Source organism: Haliotis asinina, chromosome 13, assembly GCF_037392515.1.
Source record: "Haliotis asinina isolate JCU_RB_2024 chromosome 13, JCU_Hal_asi_v2, whole genome shotgun sequence".
Classification (NCBI taxonomy): domain Eukaryota; kingdom Metazoa; phylum Mollusca; class Gastropoda; order Lepetellida; family Haliotidae; genus Haliotis; species Haliotis asinina.
The window spans coordinates 23574393-23594714 of record NC_090292.1 but is presented as its reverse complement, the minus strand read 5'-3'; the positions used below and the strand labels follow the sequence as shown (position 1 = coordinate 23594714).

The following is a 20322-nucleotide window of genomic DNA, read 5'->3' as shown; positions in this document are numbered from 1 at the left end:
AAAGATGAACACCCGTCATTCTCAAATTATCCTGTTTGGAAAATGGACGAAAAATCAAATGGATGTCAATAGAATAGAAGTTACACAAACCTTTTGTTTTAAAGACAGAAAGAAACCGGTACAAAGCTAAGAACAAACACAAAGGTATGCTTCCATTGCCAGTACGTCAACAGCCACTTCCACAGTTACTAAATTATGTGCAGTTTGTCAGACAAACGTAACATGGATGACAACAGATACTCCTCAACCTATTTCACCTGCCATGTCTACTGAAACAGCAGAACCACTTCCTAGTACATCCCAAATCCAGTCAGACACATCCTCTGATCATGAACCATCCCCTCAGTCAACAGTGAACTCTCAACAAATCGCTACAACCGAAGTTAAAAACCAGATTCCTCTCGAGACAGCTCAATAACATAATCCTTCAAGGATTTCAAAATAAAATTTCGTTGGTCAACATATATGGATCTCTTGAGAATATGAACTTGTGCGACAACGTCTGGTCTAGGACACACAGTTTCTCACCCACTAAAAATGTGCGGGGTAGATCCCCAGTAAATCCCCCTTAAACATGGGTTATCAGAATAACATTGCTTGGTGGAATTGGAGTGGACTAAGGTATAATTACAACAAATTACAGTTAGTAGTCCAGGATCATACGCCATCAGCATTATGTCGGCAGGAGACAGAACACAGAAAAATCCTTTGCGCCTATGTGGTTTCAATGTTTATCATTATTTCTCACCTTCGTGTGACAGGGAAACTGGAGGATCTTAGTGAAAACGAGTATTATAAATAGCCAAATTACATTTAATTCTAATCTTCAAGTAATTGCCTTCCTAATCGCTTTACATGGTACACTCACATTGTGTTCATTGTATATCTCACCGTCTTCAACTCTTTAGAAGACTGAACTACGAATTCTATATGACCAACTCCCAGAACCGCGTATTATTATGGGAGATTTGAATGGCCAAAACCCAGTCTGTGGTGGAACAACTACTAATGCTAGAGGTAGTGAGTGAGTGAGTTAATATTTAACGTCACATCGGCAATATTTCAGCCATATCGTGACGAGAACATTTTGACATTGAAATGAAATATGTATACATTATAATCACCTGTCGTCAAAGGACAGTAAAACAACTAGAATATCACAGTTACAATTAAAACTAGTGTGGAGAGTTAAAACAAATACCACTATTTGGACAATACAACATAAAATACGGGCTGTAGATCGCCAACAACTGAAGGTAGATCACCATGCTAGGGACCATGGGGACTGACATTACTTTTGCTACCTGCATGGTCCCTAGCTGGATTTACACCATCCCCTCAGCCGTTGGTGATTGTAGGAAAATGTAGCCGAAATTTAAAATGACAAAAATACTACGTTTAAAAATTGGTCAGTTTAGATTTCACTTTGAAAGTTTTGGGACTTACGTATCCTCTCAGGGGGACAATAATTTTACTTTACTTTAACCCCCTTTGAGGGCACAGCCACTAACGATCGCAGTTGACAATTCTTACCACCATGGTTAAAATATCAGCTTTCTATTTACAATACCTATTTTTCAAAATTTATGTAATAATTCTATTTCCTTTAAAAATTCAATGATTAAATGATAATTAACATTAAAAAGATCCTTCATTGTTTTGACATTAAAATATGTATCCCTTGTGATGGCAAAATCAATACAGTCAAGCAAGATATGCTTGACTGTGATTCCCTCATCACAAGGGATACAAAACGGAGGATCCTCACCTTTAAGCATATATTCGTGAGTATATCTAGTATGGCCAATGCGACATCGTCGCATAACAACCTCCTCAAATCTAGACTGACAACCCAAGTAGGTGGAACCAATATAGGGTTTTATTTCATGTAATTTATTAATACCCACTTGGGTGTCCCACTGCTTCTGCATTAGATCACGGATATAAGATCTAATTGTAGCTTTATAGTCTGCGTATGGAATCAGAAGTGGTGTCACAGATTTATTGAGTGCTGCCTTAGCGGCAAGATCAGCCATTGTGTTGCCAGAAATGCCAACGCGGCTGGGTAACCAACAAAAGACGATGTCGCATTGGCCAGTAGCAAGAACATTATATAACTCAATAATTTCTGTTAAAAGTGGATGGTTACAAGATATGTTTTTAATAGCCTGAAGACAAGAAAGAGAGTCTGAAAAGATTATATACAGTTTATATTTAGGATGTCTTTGAATATATTTAAGAGCTGTTAGTATTGCGTTTGCTTCTGCTGTAAAATAGAGCTATCATTAGGTATTCTAGAAGAGATTGTTCTGGATCCAATGACAGTGCCACAAGCTACTGCGCCACCATCCTTGGACCCATCTGTAAAGAAGGATTTGTATGTATTATATTTATGTTTTAATTGAATGAATTCTTGTTTATATTGTAGTTCATTAGTATCTGATTTTTTAAGGAGGAGAAGGAGAAATAGTCTTCAACTCAATGCCAGCAGCAGAAATGAATTGCTGGATTCTGATCCCAAGAGGTGGAACAAGTGAAGTTTTTTTTATTATACAAATCCTCATAAAGAGGATTAAAGACGCAGTTGTGAGCAGGATTGGATTCATTAGAATATAACTTTGTGATATATTGTAAAGACAATTTGATACGGCGAAGTTTTAGAGATGGTTCATCGGCCTCAACGTAGAGACTGTCAATGGGAGATGTTTTGAAAGATCCAAGACATAGCCTCAGACCTTGGTGATGTACAGAATGTAATAGCTTTAGGTTGCTTTTGCAGGCTCTACCATAAACAATGGAACCGTAATCAAGTTTCGATCGAACCAGAGATCTATATAAGTGAAGGAGGGTAGTTTGGTCCCCTCCCCACTTTGAATTAAAAACAACTTTTAACAAATCGAGTGCCTTCAGACATTTGGCTTTGAGGTACTTAAAGTGGGGCAGAAAGGTTAGATGCGAGTCAAAGATGAGACCAAGAAATTTAGCCTCATTCACAACTTTGATGGGTGTGCCATTTAATGATAATTCGGGGTCTTTATGGGGTTTGTATTTCCTACAAAAATTTATACAATTGGTTTTAGTTTTAGAAAATATAAACCCGTTTTCCAGACACCATTTATGAATTTTGTTTAGACAAATTTGTAACTGTCTCTCAATAGTTCGCATATTGTTACCACGGCAAGAAATATTAAAATCATCCACAAATAATGATCCATCAATGGAATCACTTAAAACCTTTGAAAGACTATTTATGTTAACAGCGTGACCGACAAAATACTACCTTGTGGGACACCCTGATCCTGATTATAATGAGCAGACAGGGTTGAACCCACTCGGACTTGAAACTGCCTGTCGGTTAAAAACTGTGATTTAAAGAGAGGCAAACGACCTCGTAAACGAAAATCATGTAAATCCTTTAAAATGCCATGCTTCCACGTAGTATCGTATGCTTTCTCAAGATAAAAAAATATAGATACTGCGTGTTGTTTGGTGATAATAGCATTTTTGACGAAGGATTCTAAACGTACTAAATGATCAATAGTACTTCGATTCTTCCGAAAACCACATTGAATATTTGTAATGAGGTTATTGGTTTCCAAATACCAAATTAATCTGTTATTTACCATTCGTTCCATGGTTTTACAGACGCAGCTGGTTAAAGATATCGGTCTGTAATTTGATGGGTCCGTGTGATCCCGGCCAGGTTTTGGTATTGGAACTACAATGGCATTACGCCACGAGGGAGGAAAAATTCCAGACGTCCATATTTGGTCAAATATATCTAAAAGTGTGACCAGACATGGTTCAGGCAAGTGTTTCAATAGCTGGTAATGAACATTGTCATCACCTGCTGCAGTATCATGAGCTTGATCAAGAGCCGTGTGGAGCTCATGTAACGAAAACACTTCATTATAGTCTTCACCATTATTGGAATCGAAATTAACTTTTGTCTTTTCCTGGTGTTTCTGATACCTCTGAAACTCAGGAACATAATTTGCTGATGATGAGTTTTTGGCAAGAGTTTCGCCAATTTTATTTGCAATGTCTGCTTTGTTAGTTACTAATTTGTCACCATCTTTAAGATGGTGAACAGCAGATTTTGAACCTTTGCCTTTTATTCGCTGAACCATGTTCCACACCTTAGACATGGGTGTACATGAATTAATTTTTGAAACATAGTTCCTCCAAGATTGGCGCTTGTTTTGCTTATACGTACGTCGTGCCTTAGCACTAGTAATTTTAACGTTGTTGAAGTTATGAACAGTAGGATGTCTGCGAAAATATTTTTCTGCTTTCTTCCTACGTTTTCTTGCCTGTTTGCATTCGTCAGTAAACCATGGTTTACTAATATGAGGAGTTGCAGAGGACTTAGGAATGGTTTGATCAGCAATTTCATTCAGTTGTGTTGAGAACATCAAGATGGGATCTGGTACATTACTGCAGTAATCAGGTGTTAATTTTTCAACGCATAATTGCTCATATACATGCCAATTTGCCTTAGTGAAATTCCACCGGGATGAAGGTGGATTGTCACCTGGTGCTATAAATTTCAGGAGCGTAGGGAAGTGATCGCTTCCGCAAAGGTCATCATGTACAGGCCATTCAAATTCATTGACAATGTTCGACTCTGTGAGAGTTAGATCAAGTGCAGAATACGTTCCAGTGGCTGGATGCAAGTAAGTATTGGAATCAGCATTAAAAACACATAAATTATTATCGGAAATAAAATCTTCAATAACTTCCCCTTTATTGTTTGTAGTTGTACTACCCCATAGAGGGTTGTGCCCATTTAAGTCGCCCATAATGATGCAGGGCTTTGGTAGCTGGTCATACAAACTTTGAAGGTCAGTTTGACGAAGAACTGATGAAGGTGGTACATACAGTGAGCACAAAGTAAGAGCAATGTGCAAGGTCAGCTGGATAGCAACAGCTTGAAGATTAGTATTCAGCGGAACGGCACTATGAATCATGTCCTATCTGACCAGGATACTAGATCCTCCTGTAGCTTTGTCCCCCTGGGGAGAAAATGAATGGTAGCCACTATATTGTCTTACGTTAAAAACATCAGTATGTTTCAGATACGTCTCCTGTAGACACAATGCTGAAGGTTTAAAGTCCTGTAACAATAGAAGAATCTCATTATAATTCTTCCTCTTCTAATTATTTACCTAAATTCCAGCAGTATCAAAAACAACAAGAAAAGAAAACTATTAATTTCAACTCAGTTAATGGGGAAGATTATAATGAAACTTTTTCTATTCATGAGCTCCATACTGCCCTTGATCAAGCTCATGATACTGCTACAGGAGATGATAACATACATTATCAACTCCTGAAGCAGTTACCAGAATCCTGCCTAGAAACTCTTCTAAATATTTTTGATGAGATTTGGACATCGGGTAACTTTCCTCCCTCATGGCGGGACGCCATAGTAGTACCAATAACTAAATCTGGACGTGATCATACGGATCCGTCCAATTATCGACCTATTTCACTAACAAGCTGTGTTTGCAAGACCATGGAACGCATGATAAATAATCGACTTGTTCGGTACTTGGAAACAAATAACCTTATCGCAGACATACTATGTGGTTTCCGAAAAAACAGAAGTACAGTCGATCACTTAGTGCGTTTAGAATCATTTGTGAAAAATGCGCTGATTAATCAACAACATGCTTTGTCCATCTTTTTTGATCTTGAGAAGGCATATGACACTACTTGGAAATATGGCATTTTGAGAGATTTACATGATTTCGGTTTGCGAGGTCGTTTGCCTCAATTCATAGCCAACTTTTTAAATAACAGACAATTTCAAGTCCGAGTGGGTTCTACAATGTCTGATCATTACAATCAGGATCAGGGTGTTCCACAAGGCAGTATTTTGTTCGACTCTATGAGAGTTAGATCAAGTGCAGAATACGTTCCAGTGGCTGGATGCAAGTAAGTATTGGAATCAGCATTAAAAACACATAAATTATTATCGGAAATAAAATCTTCAATAACTTCCCCTTTATTGTTTGTAGTTGTACTACCCCATAGAGGGTTGTGCCCATTTAAGTCGCCCATAATGATGCAGGGCTTTGGTAGCTGGTCATACAAACTTTGAAGGTCAGTTTGACGAAGAACAGTGAGCACAAAGTAAGAGCAATGTGCAAGGTCAGCTGGATAGCAACAGCTTGAAGATTAGTATTCAGTGGAACGGCACTATGAATCATGTCCTGTCTGACCAGGATACTAGATCCTCCTGTAGCTTTGTCCCCCATGGGGAGAAAGTGAATGGTAGCCACTATATTGTCTTACGTTAAAAACATCAGTATGTTTCAGATACGTCTCCTGTAGACACAATGCTGAAGGTTTAAAGTCCTGTAACAATAGAAGAATCTCATTATAATTCTTCCTCTTCTAATTATTTACCTAAATTCCAGCAGTATCAAAAACAACAAGAAAAGAAAACTATTAATTTCAAATCAGTTAATGGGGAAGATTATAATGAAACTTTTTCTATTCATGAGCTCCATACTGCCCTTGATCAAGCTCATGATACAGCTACAGGAGATGATAACATACATTATCAACTCCTGAGGCACTTACCAGAATCCTGCCTAGAAACTCTTCTAAATATTTTTGATGAGATTTGGACATCGGGTAACTTTCCTCCCTCATGGCGGGACGCCATAGTAGTACCAATAACTAAATCTGGACGTGATCATACGGATCCGTCCAATTATCGACCTATTTCACTAACAAGCTGTGTTTGCAAGACCATGGAACGCATGATAAATAATCGACTTGTTTGGTACTTGGAAACAAATAACCTTATCGCAGACATACTATGTGATTTCCGAAAAAACAGAAGTACAGTCGATCACTTAGTGCGTTTAGAATCATTTGTGAAAAATGCGCTGATTAATCAACAACATGCTGTGTCCATCTTTTTTGATCTTGAGAAGGCATATGACACTACTTGGAAATATGGCATTTTGAGAGATTTACATGATTTCGGTTTGCGAGGTCGTTTGCCTCAATTCATAGCCAACATTTTAAATAACAGACAATTTCAAGTCCGAGTGGGTTCTACAATGTCTGATCATTACAATCAGGATCAGGGTGTTCCACAAGGCAGTATTTTGTCAGTCACTCTTTTTAGCATCAAGATCAACAGTCTATCTAAAGTTTTAAATGATTTAATAGATGGATCGTTATTTGTGGATGATTTTAATATTTCTTGTCGTGGTAAAAATATGCATACCATTGAACGGCAATTGCAGCTGTGTTTAAACAAAATAAATAAATGGTGTCCTGAAAACGGCTTTACATTTTTTAAATCAAAAACCAATTGAATACACTTCTGTCGTAAATACAAACCCCATAAAGACCCAGAACTATATCTCAGTGGTACGCCAATCAAAGTGGTCAAGGAGGCCAAGTTCTTGGGAATTATTTTCGACTCACATTTGACCTTTATGCCGCATATTAAATCCCTTAAAGCCAAATGCCTGAAGGCACTCGATTTATTAAAGGTTGTTTCAAATTCAAAATGGGGAGGGGATGAAACTACCCTCCTTCACTTATATACATCACTGATCAGATCTAAACTTCATTACGGTTCCATTGTATTTGGTGGCACTTGTCAAAGCAACCTAAAACTACTTGATCCTGTGCTCCACCGAGGCCTAAGACTTTGTCTCGGTTCTTTTAGAACCTCTCCTATCGACAGTCTATACGTCGAAGCTGATGAGCCTTCTCTCAACTTACGTTGTATCACACTATCTTTACAATACATAACAAAATTAGCTTCTAATGAGTCTAACCCCGCATCTAATTGTGTTTTTAATCCTCTCTATGAGGATTTGTATAACAAAAAGTCTTCCCTGAGCCTCTTTGGCTCAGAATTAAGCAATTTCTTGCTGCTTCTAGCATTGAGCTGGAAAGTATAGCTCCTTCCCGTCTTCTTTCTTCTCCTCGTTGGCAGTTGGTTAGGCCACAAGTTGATCTAACATTAAGTACATTTAAAAAATCAGAAACCAATCAATTACAGTATAAAGATGAATATAACCAATTCAAAACATAAATATAGCAATTATAAATCCGTATTTATAGATGGGTCCAAGGACCATGGCGCAGTTGCTTGTGCCACTGTCATTGGATCCAGAACAGTATCTTCTAGATTACCCGATAATAGTTCTATTTTTACAGCTGAAGCTAACGCCATATTAACAGCTCTTAAATATGTTCAAAGACACCCTAAACGTAAACAATATATAATTTATTCAGACTCTCTTTCTTGTCTTCAGACTATTAAAAATATTTCTTGTAAACATCCACTTTTAATAGAAATTATTGAATTGTATAATGTTCTTGCTACTGGCCAATACGACATCGTCTTCTGTTGGTTACCCAGCTATGTAGGCATTTCTGGTAACACACTGGCTGACCTTGCTGCTAAAGCAGCACTCAACAAATCTGTGACGTCTCTTCTTATTCCATACACTGTTTACAAAGCTGCATTAGAACGTATATCCGTGATCAGATACAGAAGAAGTGGAACACCCAAGTAGGTATAAATAAATTACATGAAATAAAACCGTACATTGGTTACACCTACTTGGGTTTTCAGTCCAGATTTGAGGAGGTCATCATGCGACGATATCGCATTGGCCACACAAGATATACACATGGATATCTGCTTAAAGGTGAGGATCCTCCTTTTTGTGTCCCTTGTGATGAAAGAATCACGGTCAAGCATGTCTTGCTTGACTGTGTTGAATATTCCATCACAAGGGACACACATTTCAAATCCCGAACTATGAAGGATCTTTTTAATAATGTCAGTTATCATTTAATTATTGCGTTTTTAAAAGAAATAGATTTATTAAGTGACTAAATAAATAATTAGTAAATAATTATATATTTTATTATTGATAGTGTAGATTAGTAACTGATATTGTTAGTGGCAGTACCCTCAAAGGGGGTTGAAGTATTGCAAAATTATTCTCCTCCTAAGAGGGTACGTAAGTCCGAAACATTCAAAGTGAATTTAAGGTTACCAGGAGTTTTAAATGTACATTCTGTTTCTTTATTAGCCAAAACTAAAATTTCTGTTATTTTAGTTTTGGCTAAGATTTCCTACAATCGTCAGCAGCTGAAGGGGTGGTGTAAATCCAGCTAGGGTCCATGCAGGTAGCAAAGGCACTGTAAGTTCCCATGGTCCCTTGTGTGGTGATCTACCTTCAGCAGTTGGCGATCTATAGCCTGTTTTATACTGTGTTGTCCCTTCTGGGTAAACTGTTTTATATATAATTACTACTTTTGCATGTGTATCTGTTATATTCTAGTTATTTTACTGTCCTTTGACGACAGATTCTTTAACATATGCATATATTCCATTTAAATGTGAAATGTTCCCGTCACGATATGGCTGAGATATTGCCGATATGACGTTAAATATTAACTCACTCACTCCGACATATCATCAAGCAATCGGTCTCGATCTCGAACGATACCTTTGCTTGACTTCAAGGTTTTGTGTGGAGAGACCATGACCGGAATGCCAACGAAAGATTTGATGTTCAGCAAATTAGCTGCTTGCTGCTTCTTCCCGCACTAGCAGGGCACCCGAACGTAAGCGTCTTATGTTCTTCACATCCCCAGCAATACCTGGAATACTATTGGATACAGCAAAGGGGTTCAGTTTTAACGGTGTCTTGTCTCAATCACAATGAAACGCTGCCAATATTCAATCGATGCAGACGGTGTATGGTCAGTATCAACAGGATCAGTATCAAGTGGACGTTTTGGGTTTTCTTCGTTGGGTTTTCATAAGCCATAGTTAGTGTAAATTGTTCATCATCCGAGCTCCCCACCCACCACGGAGTATCACAAGGACAATGCTAAAGGAAGCGGGCCTCCAGCTTGCAGCACCCAGGATACCCGGATGATATACTCCAGCAGAAGAGTTATAAATAATTAATCTAACAGATTGGCCCATGAGCCACCACGCTCTGGGCATAAGACTGTAGGTAAAAGTTCAGAACTTCACCAATGCAATCTAAAATCAGAAAAAGCTCAATGAACAAACAGACCTATAAAATTTGTGCAATGACATATATATATATATATACTCCCTTGGCATGACCAACCGATTGCTCGAACCGGGCCCATTCAACCACCCGTCTGGGCGAAGTCAGGGCCAAAGTGGTGTATTGAGCAACAGGAACACAGAACACCACCAGGATCCCCTCCTCCACCCACACAGGGCCGCAACCCACGGCAAACGGGTTGTTGAACCAAATATCCCCCCGAGTTCACTACGGGGGTGTTGGCGAGCTCTTAGCATTACCCAGCACCCACCACAAGGAGGTGGTTCGGTTTCCGATGGTTAGTGGAGTTGAGCACCTCTGAAGATTAAACCTTTTGTTGTGTCCAAGGCTGATGAAGGGGTTCGTGGAGATGTCAAGAATGTAACGCGTCTCAGAAATGGATCTCTGCTTGTCGACTGTTCACTACATCAACAGCCAATTAATCTCCACAAAGCAGATCATTTTGAAACTACTGAAATCGGAGTCTCTGTTCACAAATATCTAACTTCGTGTAAGGGTGTCATCCGTGATCGTGCGTTTGTACTTCCCAAAGTACCATCATCAATTAAGGCTAGTTATTTCAACATCGGAGTGGATGTATATACACCAAATCCACTATGATGTTATAATTCTAAAAAGTTTGGGCATGGGGCCAGGTCGTGTACTAAGTCCCCAACTTGCTCCCGTTGCAGTAAAGATCACGAAGGCACTACCTGTACAGATGCCATTAGGTCTGCTAACTGCCACGGCGAGTACTTCTCCTCATCAAAATCCTGTCCTGTCTATCAGAAACAATCACGAATACAGAAACTCATGTATACCAATAATATTTTTTACACAGGAAGCGAACGCCCTAAACATAAACAATGTATAATCTATTCTAGACATCAATAAATTACATGCTATAAAACCCTATATTGGCTACACCTACTTGGGTTGTCAGACAGGATTTGAAGAGATCATCATGCAACGATGCCACTGAAGATATACACATAAATATGTGCTTAAAGGAGAGGATTATCCGTTTTGTACCCCTTGTGATGAAAGAATCACAGTCAAGCATATCCTGCTTGACTGTGTTGAATATTCCATCACGAGATATCAATATTCACGAACGATGAAGGATCTTTTTAGCAATATTAGTCCTCTTTTAATTTTTGTATTTTGAAAGGAATTAGATTTGTTAACTGAACTGTAAATAGATAAATATTTTAAAATTGGAATATTTTATCAGTAAGTCAAATCGTTAGTGGCTGTACCCTCAAAGAGGGTTGAAGTACCGTAAAATAATTGTCCTCCTGAGAGGGTACATAAGTCCAAAAACATTTGATGTAAATTTAAGTTTTACATCAGTTGATGGGATAATGTAAATCCAGCTAGGGTCCATGCAGGAAGTAAATGTTCCGTAAGTCCCAATGGTTCTTAGTATGGTGATCTGCCTTCCGTTCTGGCAAAGTATAGCTCATTTTTATATTGTATTGTCCTTTATACATACACTGATTTAGGTCTAATCACTAGTTTTACACTACATTACTCAGTGATGTTCTAGTTAGTTTTCTGTCCTTCGTTGACAGTTTTTAGGTGCTATTAATTTATTTGCAATTTTTATAATGAATAGTTCTCGTCACGATATGGCTGCAATATTCTCGGTATGACGTTGAATATTAACTTACTCACTCACTCACTCAAATAACTATTGAATCCCTGTATACCTCTGTTTCAGCTCTGTAGATGTACAGCATTTTGGGGTGCGTGGAGCGTAATGGGTTAAATTAACATGGGTCTAAAACTGAAAACTGTGTCATGTTTTCATCGTTTCTTTCAGATGAACATCATCAAACACATAACCGGGCCTTCGTTAACACTACTCTTATTGATGCCTGCAGAATAGGAGACTTGCATCAAGTTAAATACTTATTGTCTCATGATCCTGCCAACGTCAACTCGAGAGGACAAGCTGGTAGGACGCCAGCAATGATAGCGGCAGTAGCAGGACACAGGACATTGCTGGAATTACTTGTGGAGAAAGGCGCAAATTTGACCGTATTAGATGATGCGAATAATAATATCTTACACGTCGCCTGTATGGAGGGAAATCTGGGGATAGTGAAGTACATCCACTCACTGAAGATCATAGACATTGAAAGTAGGGGAGGAAACGGGACAACGGCTTTGATGTCAGCAGCACTGTTTGGGAAGAAGGACGTGTTTTGTTTCCTTATGAAAATAGGAGCTGATATATCAAAAGAGAACGATCATTGTGAAAATATCCTCCATGTATCCTGTCAGGGAGGAAATGTAGATATAGTGAAATATGTCCTAAAACATAACGTTCTGTATATAAACAGTACAGATGACAAGGGCATTGCACCATTGTTGTTGGCAGCTGGTTATGGGATTAAAGTTGTGTTTCACTTTCTGATAGAGAGAGGAGCTGACACCTTAACAAAGGATAGTACAAACAGAAATATTCTTCACTGGGCCTGTCAAGGAGGAAGTGTGAATATTGTGAAATATATCCTGACACAAAACATTGTTGACATTAACGGCAACGATGAAAATAACATGACTCCATTGTTGTTAGCCGCATATCATGGGAAAAAAGATGTGTTTGGGTTATTGATAGAAAAAGGTGCGAATACTTTAGCAGTGAACCAGAAAAGTAGAAACAGTCTCCATCTTGCCTGCATTGGAGGACATGTGGACACAGTGAAGTATGTTCTGAACCAAACCAGTGTGGACATAAATAGTAAAGATTGTGAAGAAATGACTCCAGTGCTACTTGCAGCATATCATGGGAAAAGAGAACTATTTGATATTCTTGTCAAAAAGGGAGCTGATCTGTCAGTAATTGACGAGGATGGCGACAACATCCTTCATTGGGCTTGTCGAGGAGGAAATCTAAAGATAGTGACTTACATCCTGATGCAAAACATTGTGGAAATAAATGGTAAAGGGGATGAAGAAATGACACCAGTGATGCTTGCAGCATATCATGGGAAAACCGAAGCATTTGATATCCTTGTCCAAAAAGGAGCTGATCTGTCAGAAATTAACGACGATGGTGACAACATCCTTCATTCGGCTTGTCGAGGAGGAAATGTTAAGATAGTGACTTATATCCTGATGCAAAACATTGTGGATATAAACTCTAAAGGGGATGAAGAAATGACACCAGTAATGATTGCGGCATGTCTTGCAAAAAACGAAGCATTTGATATTCTCGTGAAAAAAGAAGCTGATCTGTCAGTAATTGACGGGGATGGAGACAATATCCTTCATTTGGCTTCTCGAGGAGGACATGTTAAGATAGTCAATTATATCCTGATGCAAAATATTGTGGATATAAATGCAAAAAACAATGATGGAGTGACACCAGTGATGATTGCAGCATGGTGTGCGAAAAGAGAAGTATTTGATAATCTGGTGAGGAAAGGAGCTGATCTGTCAGGATTTGAAAATGATGGTAAGAACATCCTTCATTTGGCCTGTGAGGGAGAAGATGTGGAGATAGTCAAGCGTATCCTCAGGTTACACATTGTGGATATAAACTGTAGATTTAATGATATGACACCACTACTGTTAGCGGTAAAATATCAGTCACGCAATGTGTTTCAGTTGCTACTGGAAAGCGGAGCGGATCCTTCTTTAGTAAATAGAGATGGTGACAACGCCCTTCATTTGGCCTGTATGCGAGGGGATGAGGAGATAGTGAAGCATGTCCTGAAGCTACACACTCTGGACATAAACTGTAGAGGATCGAAAGGGAGGACACCACTGCTGTTAGCAGCAAAGTGCAGCACATATGGCGTGTTTAAATTGCTACTAGAGGGTGGAGCGAATCTTTCAGCAGTAGATAATGATGGTAACAGCATCCTTCATTTCGCCTCTATGGGAGAAAATGAGGAAATAGTGAAGCATATCCTCAAGCTACACACTCTGGACACAAACTGTAGAGGATTTAAAGGGAAAACACCACTGCTGGTAGCAGCAGAGTACAGTACATATGGCGTGTTTAAATTGCTACTAGAGGGTGGAGCGAATTTTTCAGCAGTAGATAATGATGGTAACAGCATCCTTCATTTCGCCTGTATGGGAGAAGATGAGGAGATAGTGAAGCATATCCTCAAGTTACAGGTTGTTGATATAAACTGTAGAGGGTCGAAAGGGATGACACCACTGCTTTTAGCAGCAAGACAAAGTACATTCGGTGTGTTTGAATTGCTACTAGAGAGTGGAGCGAATCTTTCAGTAGTAGATAGTGATGGTAACAGCATCCTTCATTTCGCCTGTATGGGAGAAGATGAGGAGATAGTGAAGCATATCCTCAAGTTACAGGTTGTTGATATAAACTGTAGAGGGTCGAAAGGGATGACACCACTGCTTTTAGCAGCAAGACAAAGTACATTCAGTGTGTTTGAATTGCTACTAGAAGGTGAAGCGAATCTTTCAGTAGTAGATAGTGATGGTAACAGCATCCTTCATTTCGCCTGTATGGGGGAAGATGAGGAGATAGTGGAGCATATCCTCAAGTTACACGTTGTTGATATAAACTGTAGAGGGTCGAAAGGGATGACACCACTGCTTTTAGCAGCAAGACAAAGTACATTCGGTGTGTTTGAATTGCTACTAGAGAGTAGAGCCGATCCTTCAGTAGTAAATAGTGATGGTGAAAATGTCCTTCATATCGCCTGTACACACGGAGATGAAGACATGGTGAATTATGTACTGTCAAAGCGAATTGTAGATTTAACCACGAGGAATAATCATGGCTTAAATGCTAGCGAGGTAGCGAGTAAATGTGGGTACGTGTCTATAACAAAGCTACTATTACAAGCCTGCCAGTCAGAGCGTGAGTGAGGGACTACGAATGCCATATCAGTCATATCGTGCATATAAAAGCTATATAAAAACGCATAAAATGTTTGCCTGCATCAAGAACTTTTAGAAAAAAACATCGAAATGGATAGAATATCATAGGTGTATATTTAAACTTGTCCAGTAAAAAAAACAACTGATAGTTATTACAGTGGGAGTCAACCAGTGACGCAGAACGATATATTCTGCCGTGATGCATAAAAGAATGTTTCCGATAACAGGCAACAATACGTTCTATAAAAAAGTTGATGATTGCCAACAGTCTTCATATCACATTTAATACCGAAACTTCTTTCAAAACAGTGTGCCCAACAGTGTGTCTGTATAAGAAGAGCTTTGTTCAGTGTTTATGTCCAAATAACCAAGAACTGATTTCAGTCACCGAAATATTACACATGAACAGGTGAACAATTTGAAATCTATACAGGTAAATATAGTTTAAGGTAAATGGCAATAATTTAGGCGTCTTTCATTCTTCGATAGTTATTTGGTTCATGACAGCTTCCTTTGTTAGAGTAGAATGCCAACAGTAAAACTGCCAGGGAAAATGCCGCAATCTAGAATAGCTTTAAACAAGTTTACTATGAGCACGTTTGTATAAATCGGGTGGTGTTCCATCAATATATATGGATTTATCAGATTTCAACATTTTGATTGTATTTTCTATGTCCGTTCTTGAAACTGACGCAGACAAAAAGTCAGTATTGTCACAGTCCGTAATGTGTTTCCACTCCATGACTCAAGAAGCAGCAACAGCCTATTCTTCCCTTCGTGTTTGGCTATAGTAAACTTTTTGCATACGTAGACTCCTTCCAGGACGTCGGCAGCTTTTCGATGTTCACTGCATGGTGGTGCTGCTACTTCCAACCCCTTTGGCCCACCGTAGTTCCGTAATTGGCGCGGTATAATTTCCAAATTAAACCCTTGAGCGGGTTCTGATTCTCCTGATAGTAGCCGGTAAATACATTGATCATTCCTACACATGCTGTTCTTTGCTAAATTTCTAACGAGTTTTGTATATCGTAGGGCCCATCCAACACAGGCCTGATCATATAAATTTCCAATATTTTGGAGAAACTCGTGTATGATTAGGCATTCTGCAACCTCAAGTGGGAGGCGGCCCTGATGTTTGTAGTCTACGTCTATATTTTTTAATAAAACACATTGCTTTCTTCCAACGGGGTGATCAGTTGCACTAACATGTTAAGTTGTCTCAGGCTCCGAGCAGTTTGAGAGCATAACTAGCAGTTTTCCATTAAATGCGTGAAATTGGTTTTTTGGAAGAGGTGAACGAAATCAATTGTTTTGAAATTTGGTATCGTTCGTAGAATATGTATCCTGATCGCTCAAGGATTTGCTTCTCGCGGTCAGAGAGAAATACATGTGAAACACCTACATTTTTTCCACTTTAGAAGCGGCCCTTATTGGGGGTAGTGAGTGAGTGAGTTAATATTTAACGTCACATCGGCAGTATTGCAGCCATATCGTGACGAGAGCATTCTTAAAAAAGAATCTATGTATATGATAAAAAGCTGTCAACGAAGGACAGTAAAACAACTAGAATATCACAATACAAAATAAAACTCAGCGTGAAAAGTTAAAACTAATATCCCTATTCAGACAATATAATATAAAAATAGGCTATATAGATCACCATCAACTGAAGGTAGATCACCATACTAGCGGCGATGGGGGCTTACAGCACTTCTACTACCTTTCATGGTCCTTAAGCTGGATTTACACCATCCCCTCAGCTGCTGGTGATTGTATGTAAGATTAGCCACACATTGAAATGACAGAAATACTACGAATAAAAGAAATGGCAGATCAAATTTGACTTCAAATGTTTTTGGACTTACGTACCCTCTGAGGAGGACAATAATTATACAGTCTTTTAACCTCCCTCAAGGATACAGCCACTAACATACTAAGTTCCTAATTCAAACTTCCAAGCATAAAATATTTATCTATTTACAATTCATTCAGCAAATCTAATTCTTTTAAAACTGCAATAATTAAATGAGAGTTAACATTATGGCATGCTTGACTGTGGTTCTTTCATCACAAGGGATACAAAACGGAGGATCTTTTAATAGATAATCGTGAGTATACCTCGTATGGTCAATGCGATATCGTCGCATATTGACCTCCTCAAATCTGGACTGACAACCCAAGTAAGTATAACCGATATAATGTTTTACTGCATGTAATTTATTTATACCTACCTGGGTGTCCCACTTCTTCTGCATCAGATCACGGATAGAAGATCTTACTGTAGCTTTATAATCTGAGTATGGAAAAAGAAGTGGTGTCATAGATTGTTGAGTGCTGCCTTGGCAGCAAGATCGGCCGTTGTGTTACCAGACATGCCAACGTGACTATGTAACCAACAAAGGACGATGCACAGCTGTTTAGGACCAGGCATCTTAGTTGATACACACAGCGTGGCTGGCTGAGTCAGGAAGGCAGAGAGAGACAAGGCAGTGCGGTTGGACTGTACATTCCTGAGCCCTGATCTAGACCGCACATGCTATATAAAACCTGCACGTGTGTTGCGGGTATTCCCTTTAGGCACTAATATACAATGGAATTTGGTCAAGGTTGTCACATACATCACTGCTATCTACTATTGTTTAAGAAATGTATGTATGTATTGGATTTATTCAGGCAGAAAGCTGACATTCAGTACATTTTCAAAACATTATAATAAGAAGAATCTGTTCATTTTCAAATCACTTTAAGAGGTCTTTGTAGAGATTTTCCTGCAATTCAGTATATATGCACATTGAGTGTGTTATCTAATTCTACCAATACAGTCATGCAGTCATATTCAAGCAGGGTATTTGGCCTCAAAATTATAAGGAATTTGGACTCACTGTTTTGAAACTGATAAATCCATCCACTGCAGTTAATAGCACATTTTCGGCACAGTAATTCCAGTTTTTTAAAAGTGATTTTCACATATTCTTTCCATTTTGAGTACAAATTCCAACGAAAATAACACTTAAACTTGCTCCATATAGAATACATAAAATTCAGCTTCAAACCTTCTCGGAAGTGCTACTAGAATGTTCAACAACCAGCGTACTCTGTCTGCCACACTGTATGAATGAAACCTATGTTTGCGATAGATTCATGTGAAAACAAACCCTGCTTGAATAAACTGTGTTAATTTCATCTGAAAGATGGTAATTGAGGCTTTACGACACCGTAAACAGTTTCCTGTAGAAAACCCAGATAAGATAATTGTGACACTTCAAGTAAACATACTTTTCAGTTTTACAGCATTCCAGACTGGGTTTGTTTACTGTGACCTCCCTTGTCAAGATTTCTACAGACAGTCATTAATCTTCATTTATGGTTTGCCACAAAGTAAAGTGTTAAGATAACACCAATTATGTTAATACAAACAATGTTAGAGTGGAGAAATAGTGTGAGTTAAGCTTCAGATGGAAAGGGTTGCTAACATGGCCGCCATCTGTAAATGATGATGCCAGCCATAGCAACAGTTAGTACACGCATGCGCAAGCCATGACTGATTACTCTCCTCGCTCTCAGCAGAAGGCAGACTAAAGAGCCTGCCTGGGCCAGATATAAACAGCTGTGGATGTCGCACTGACCAGTAGCAAGATTATTGCACAATTCAATAATTTCAATTAAAAGCGGATGTTTACAAGAAATATTTCTAATAGTCTGAAGGCAAGAGTGAGTGAGTTAATATTTAACGTCACATCGGCAATATCTCAGCCATATTGTGACGAGAACATTCAACAATGAAAAAGAGCATATATACATTATAAAAACCCGTCAACGAAGGATAGTAAAAAAACTAGAATATCACAATTTCAATTAAAACTAGCATGGAAAGTTAAAACTAACATCACTATTCGGACAATACAACATAAAATCAGGCGAGCGATTGACAACAACTGAAGGTAGATGACCATACTAGGGGCCATGGGGACTTACAGTACCTTTGCTACCTGCATGGACCCTAGATGGATTTACATCATCCACTCAGCTGTTAGCAATTTAGTCACATCTAGCCAAGAATTAAAAATACACATATACTACCATTAAAAACAGTTGAAGACTAAACCTACAGGAAATGTTTTGGGACTTACGTACCCTCTCAGGAGTACAATTATTGAACAATATTTTAACCCCCTTTGACTGTACAGCCACTAACAATTCACGTTACTAATCTAAACTACCATGAATTAAAATGCAACTACCTACAGAACATAATAATCAAAACTCAATGATGAAGTCAATTTCTTTTAAAAATCCAAGAATTAAATGAGAACGAACGGTGTTAGAAAAGCCCTTGATTGTCTTGACATTGAAATATTTATCCCTTGTGATGGATGATTCAACACAGTCAAGCAGAATATACTTGTCCGTGGTTCTCTCATCACAAGGGATGCAAAACGGAGGATCCTCACCTTTCAATAGGTATGAATGAGTATATCTAGTAAGGCCAATACGACATCGCCGTATGATCACCTCTTCAAATCTGGACTGACAACCCAAGTAGGAATAACGATTTTATTACATGTAATTTATTGATGCCTACCTGGGTGTCCCACTTCTTCGGCATCAGATCACGGATATGAGATCTAATGTTAGCTTTATAATCAGTGTATGGAATAAGAAGTGGTGTTACAGATTTGTTGAGTGCTGCTTTGGCAGCAAGATCGGCCATTGCGTTACCAGAAATGCCCACGTGGCTTGATAACCAACAAAAGACGATATCATATTGGCCTGTAGATTATTGTACAATTCAATAATTTCAATTAAAAGTGGATGTTTTCAAGAAATATGTTTAATAACCTGAAGGGAAGAAAGAGATTCGGAATATAGTATATACTGTTTATGTGTAGGGTTTCTTTGTATGTATTTGAGAGACGTTAGTGTGGCGTTAGCTTCTGCTGTAAAAGTAGAACTATAATCTGGTAATCTAGAAGATATTGTTCTGGATCCAATGACAGTGGCACAAGCCACTGCGCCCCATCCTTGGACCCATCTGTAAATAAGGATTTATGATTGCTATATTTCAATTAATGCTATGTTTCAATTAATGATATTCTTGTTACACTGTAATTCATCCGTTTCTGATTTTTTAAAATGTAGTTAATGTAGTTAATGTAAGGTCTACTTGGGGCCTAACCAACTGCCAAGGAGGAGAAAAAAGAACACGGGATGGAGCTATGTTTTGCAACTCAATGCCGGGCGAAGAAAAAAAGGGTTTCATTCTGCGCCCTAGAGGTGGTACAAGAGAAGACGTCTTGTCGTACAAATCCTCATACAGTGGATTGAACACACAGTTATATGCAGGGTTAGATTCATTAGAGTATAATTTAAA

General features: G+C 38.6%; 1 protein-coding gene across 1 annotated transcript in view; it reads left to right on the top strand.

Annotated features, from left to right (window-relative positions):
* The first annotated feature begins 12644 nt into the window (after window positions 1-12644).
* The window catches only part of LOC137259442 (putative ankyrin repeat protein RF_0381), an 83983-nt gene continuing 76305 nt past the window's right edge, over window positions 12645-20322 (top strand). The window contains exon 1 of the mRNA XM_067797098.1: window positions 12645-14417. Within this exon, the coding sequence (XP_067653199.1) occupies window positions 12645-14417 (1773 nt within the window). The remainder of the gene's footprint in view (window positions 14418-20322) is intronic.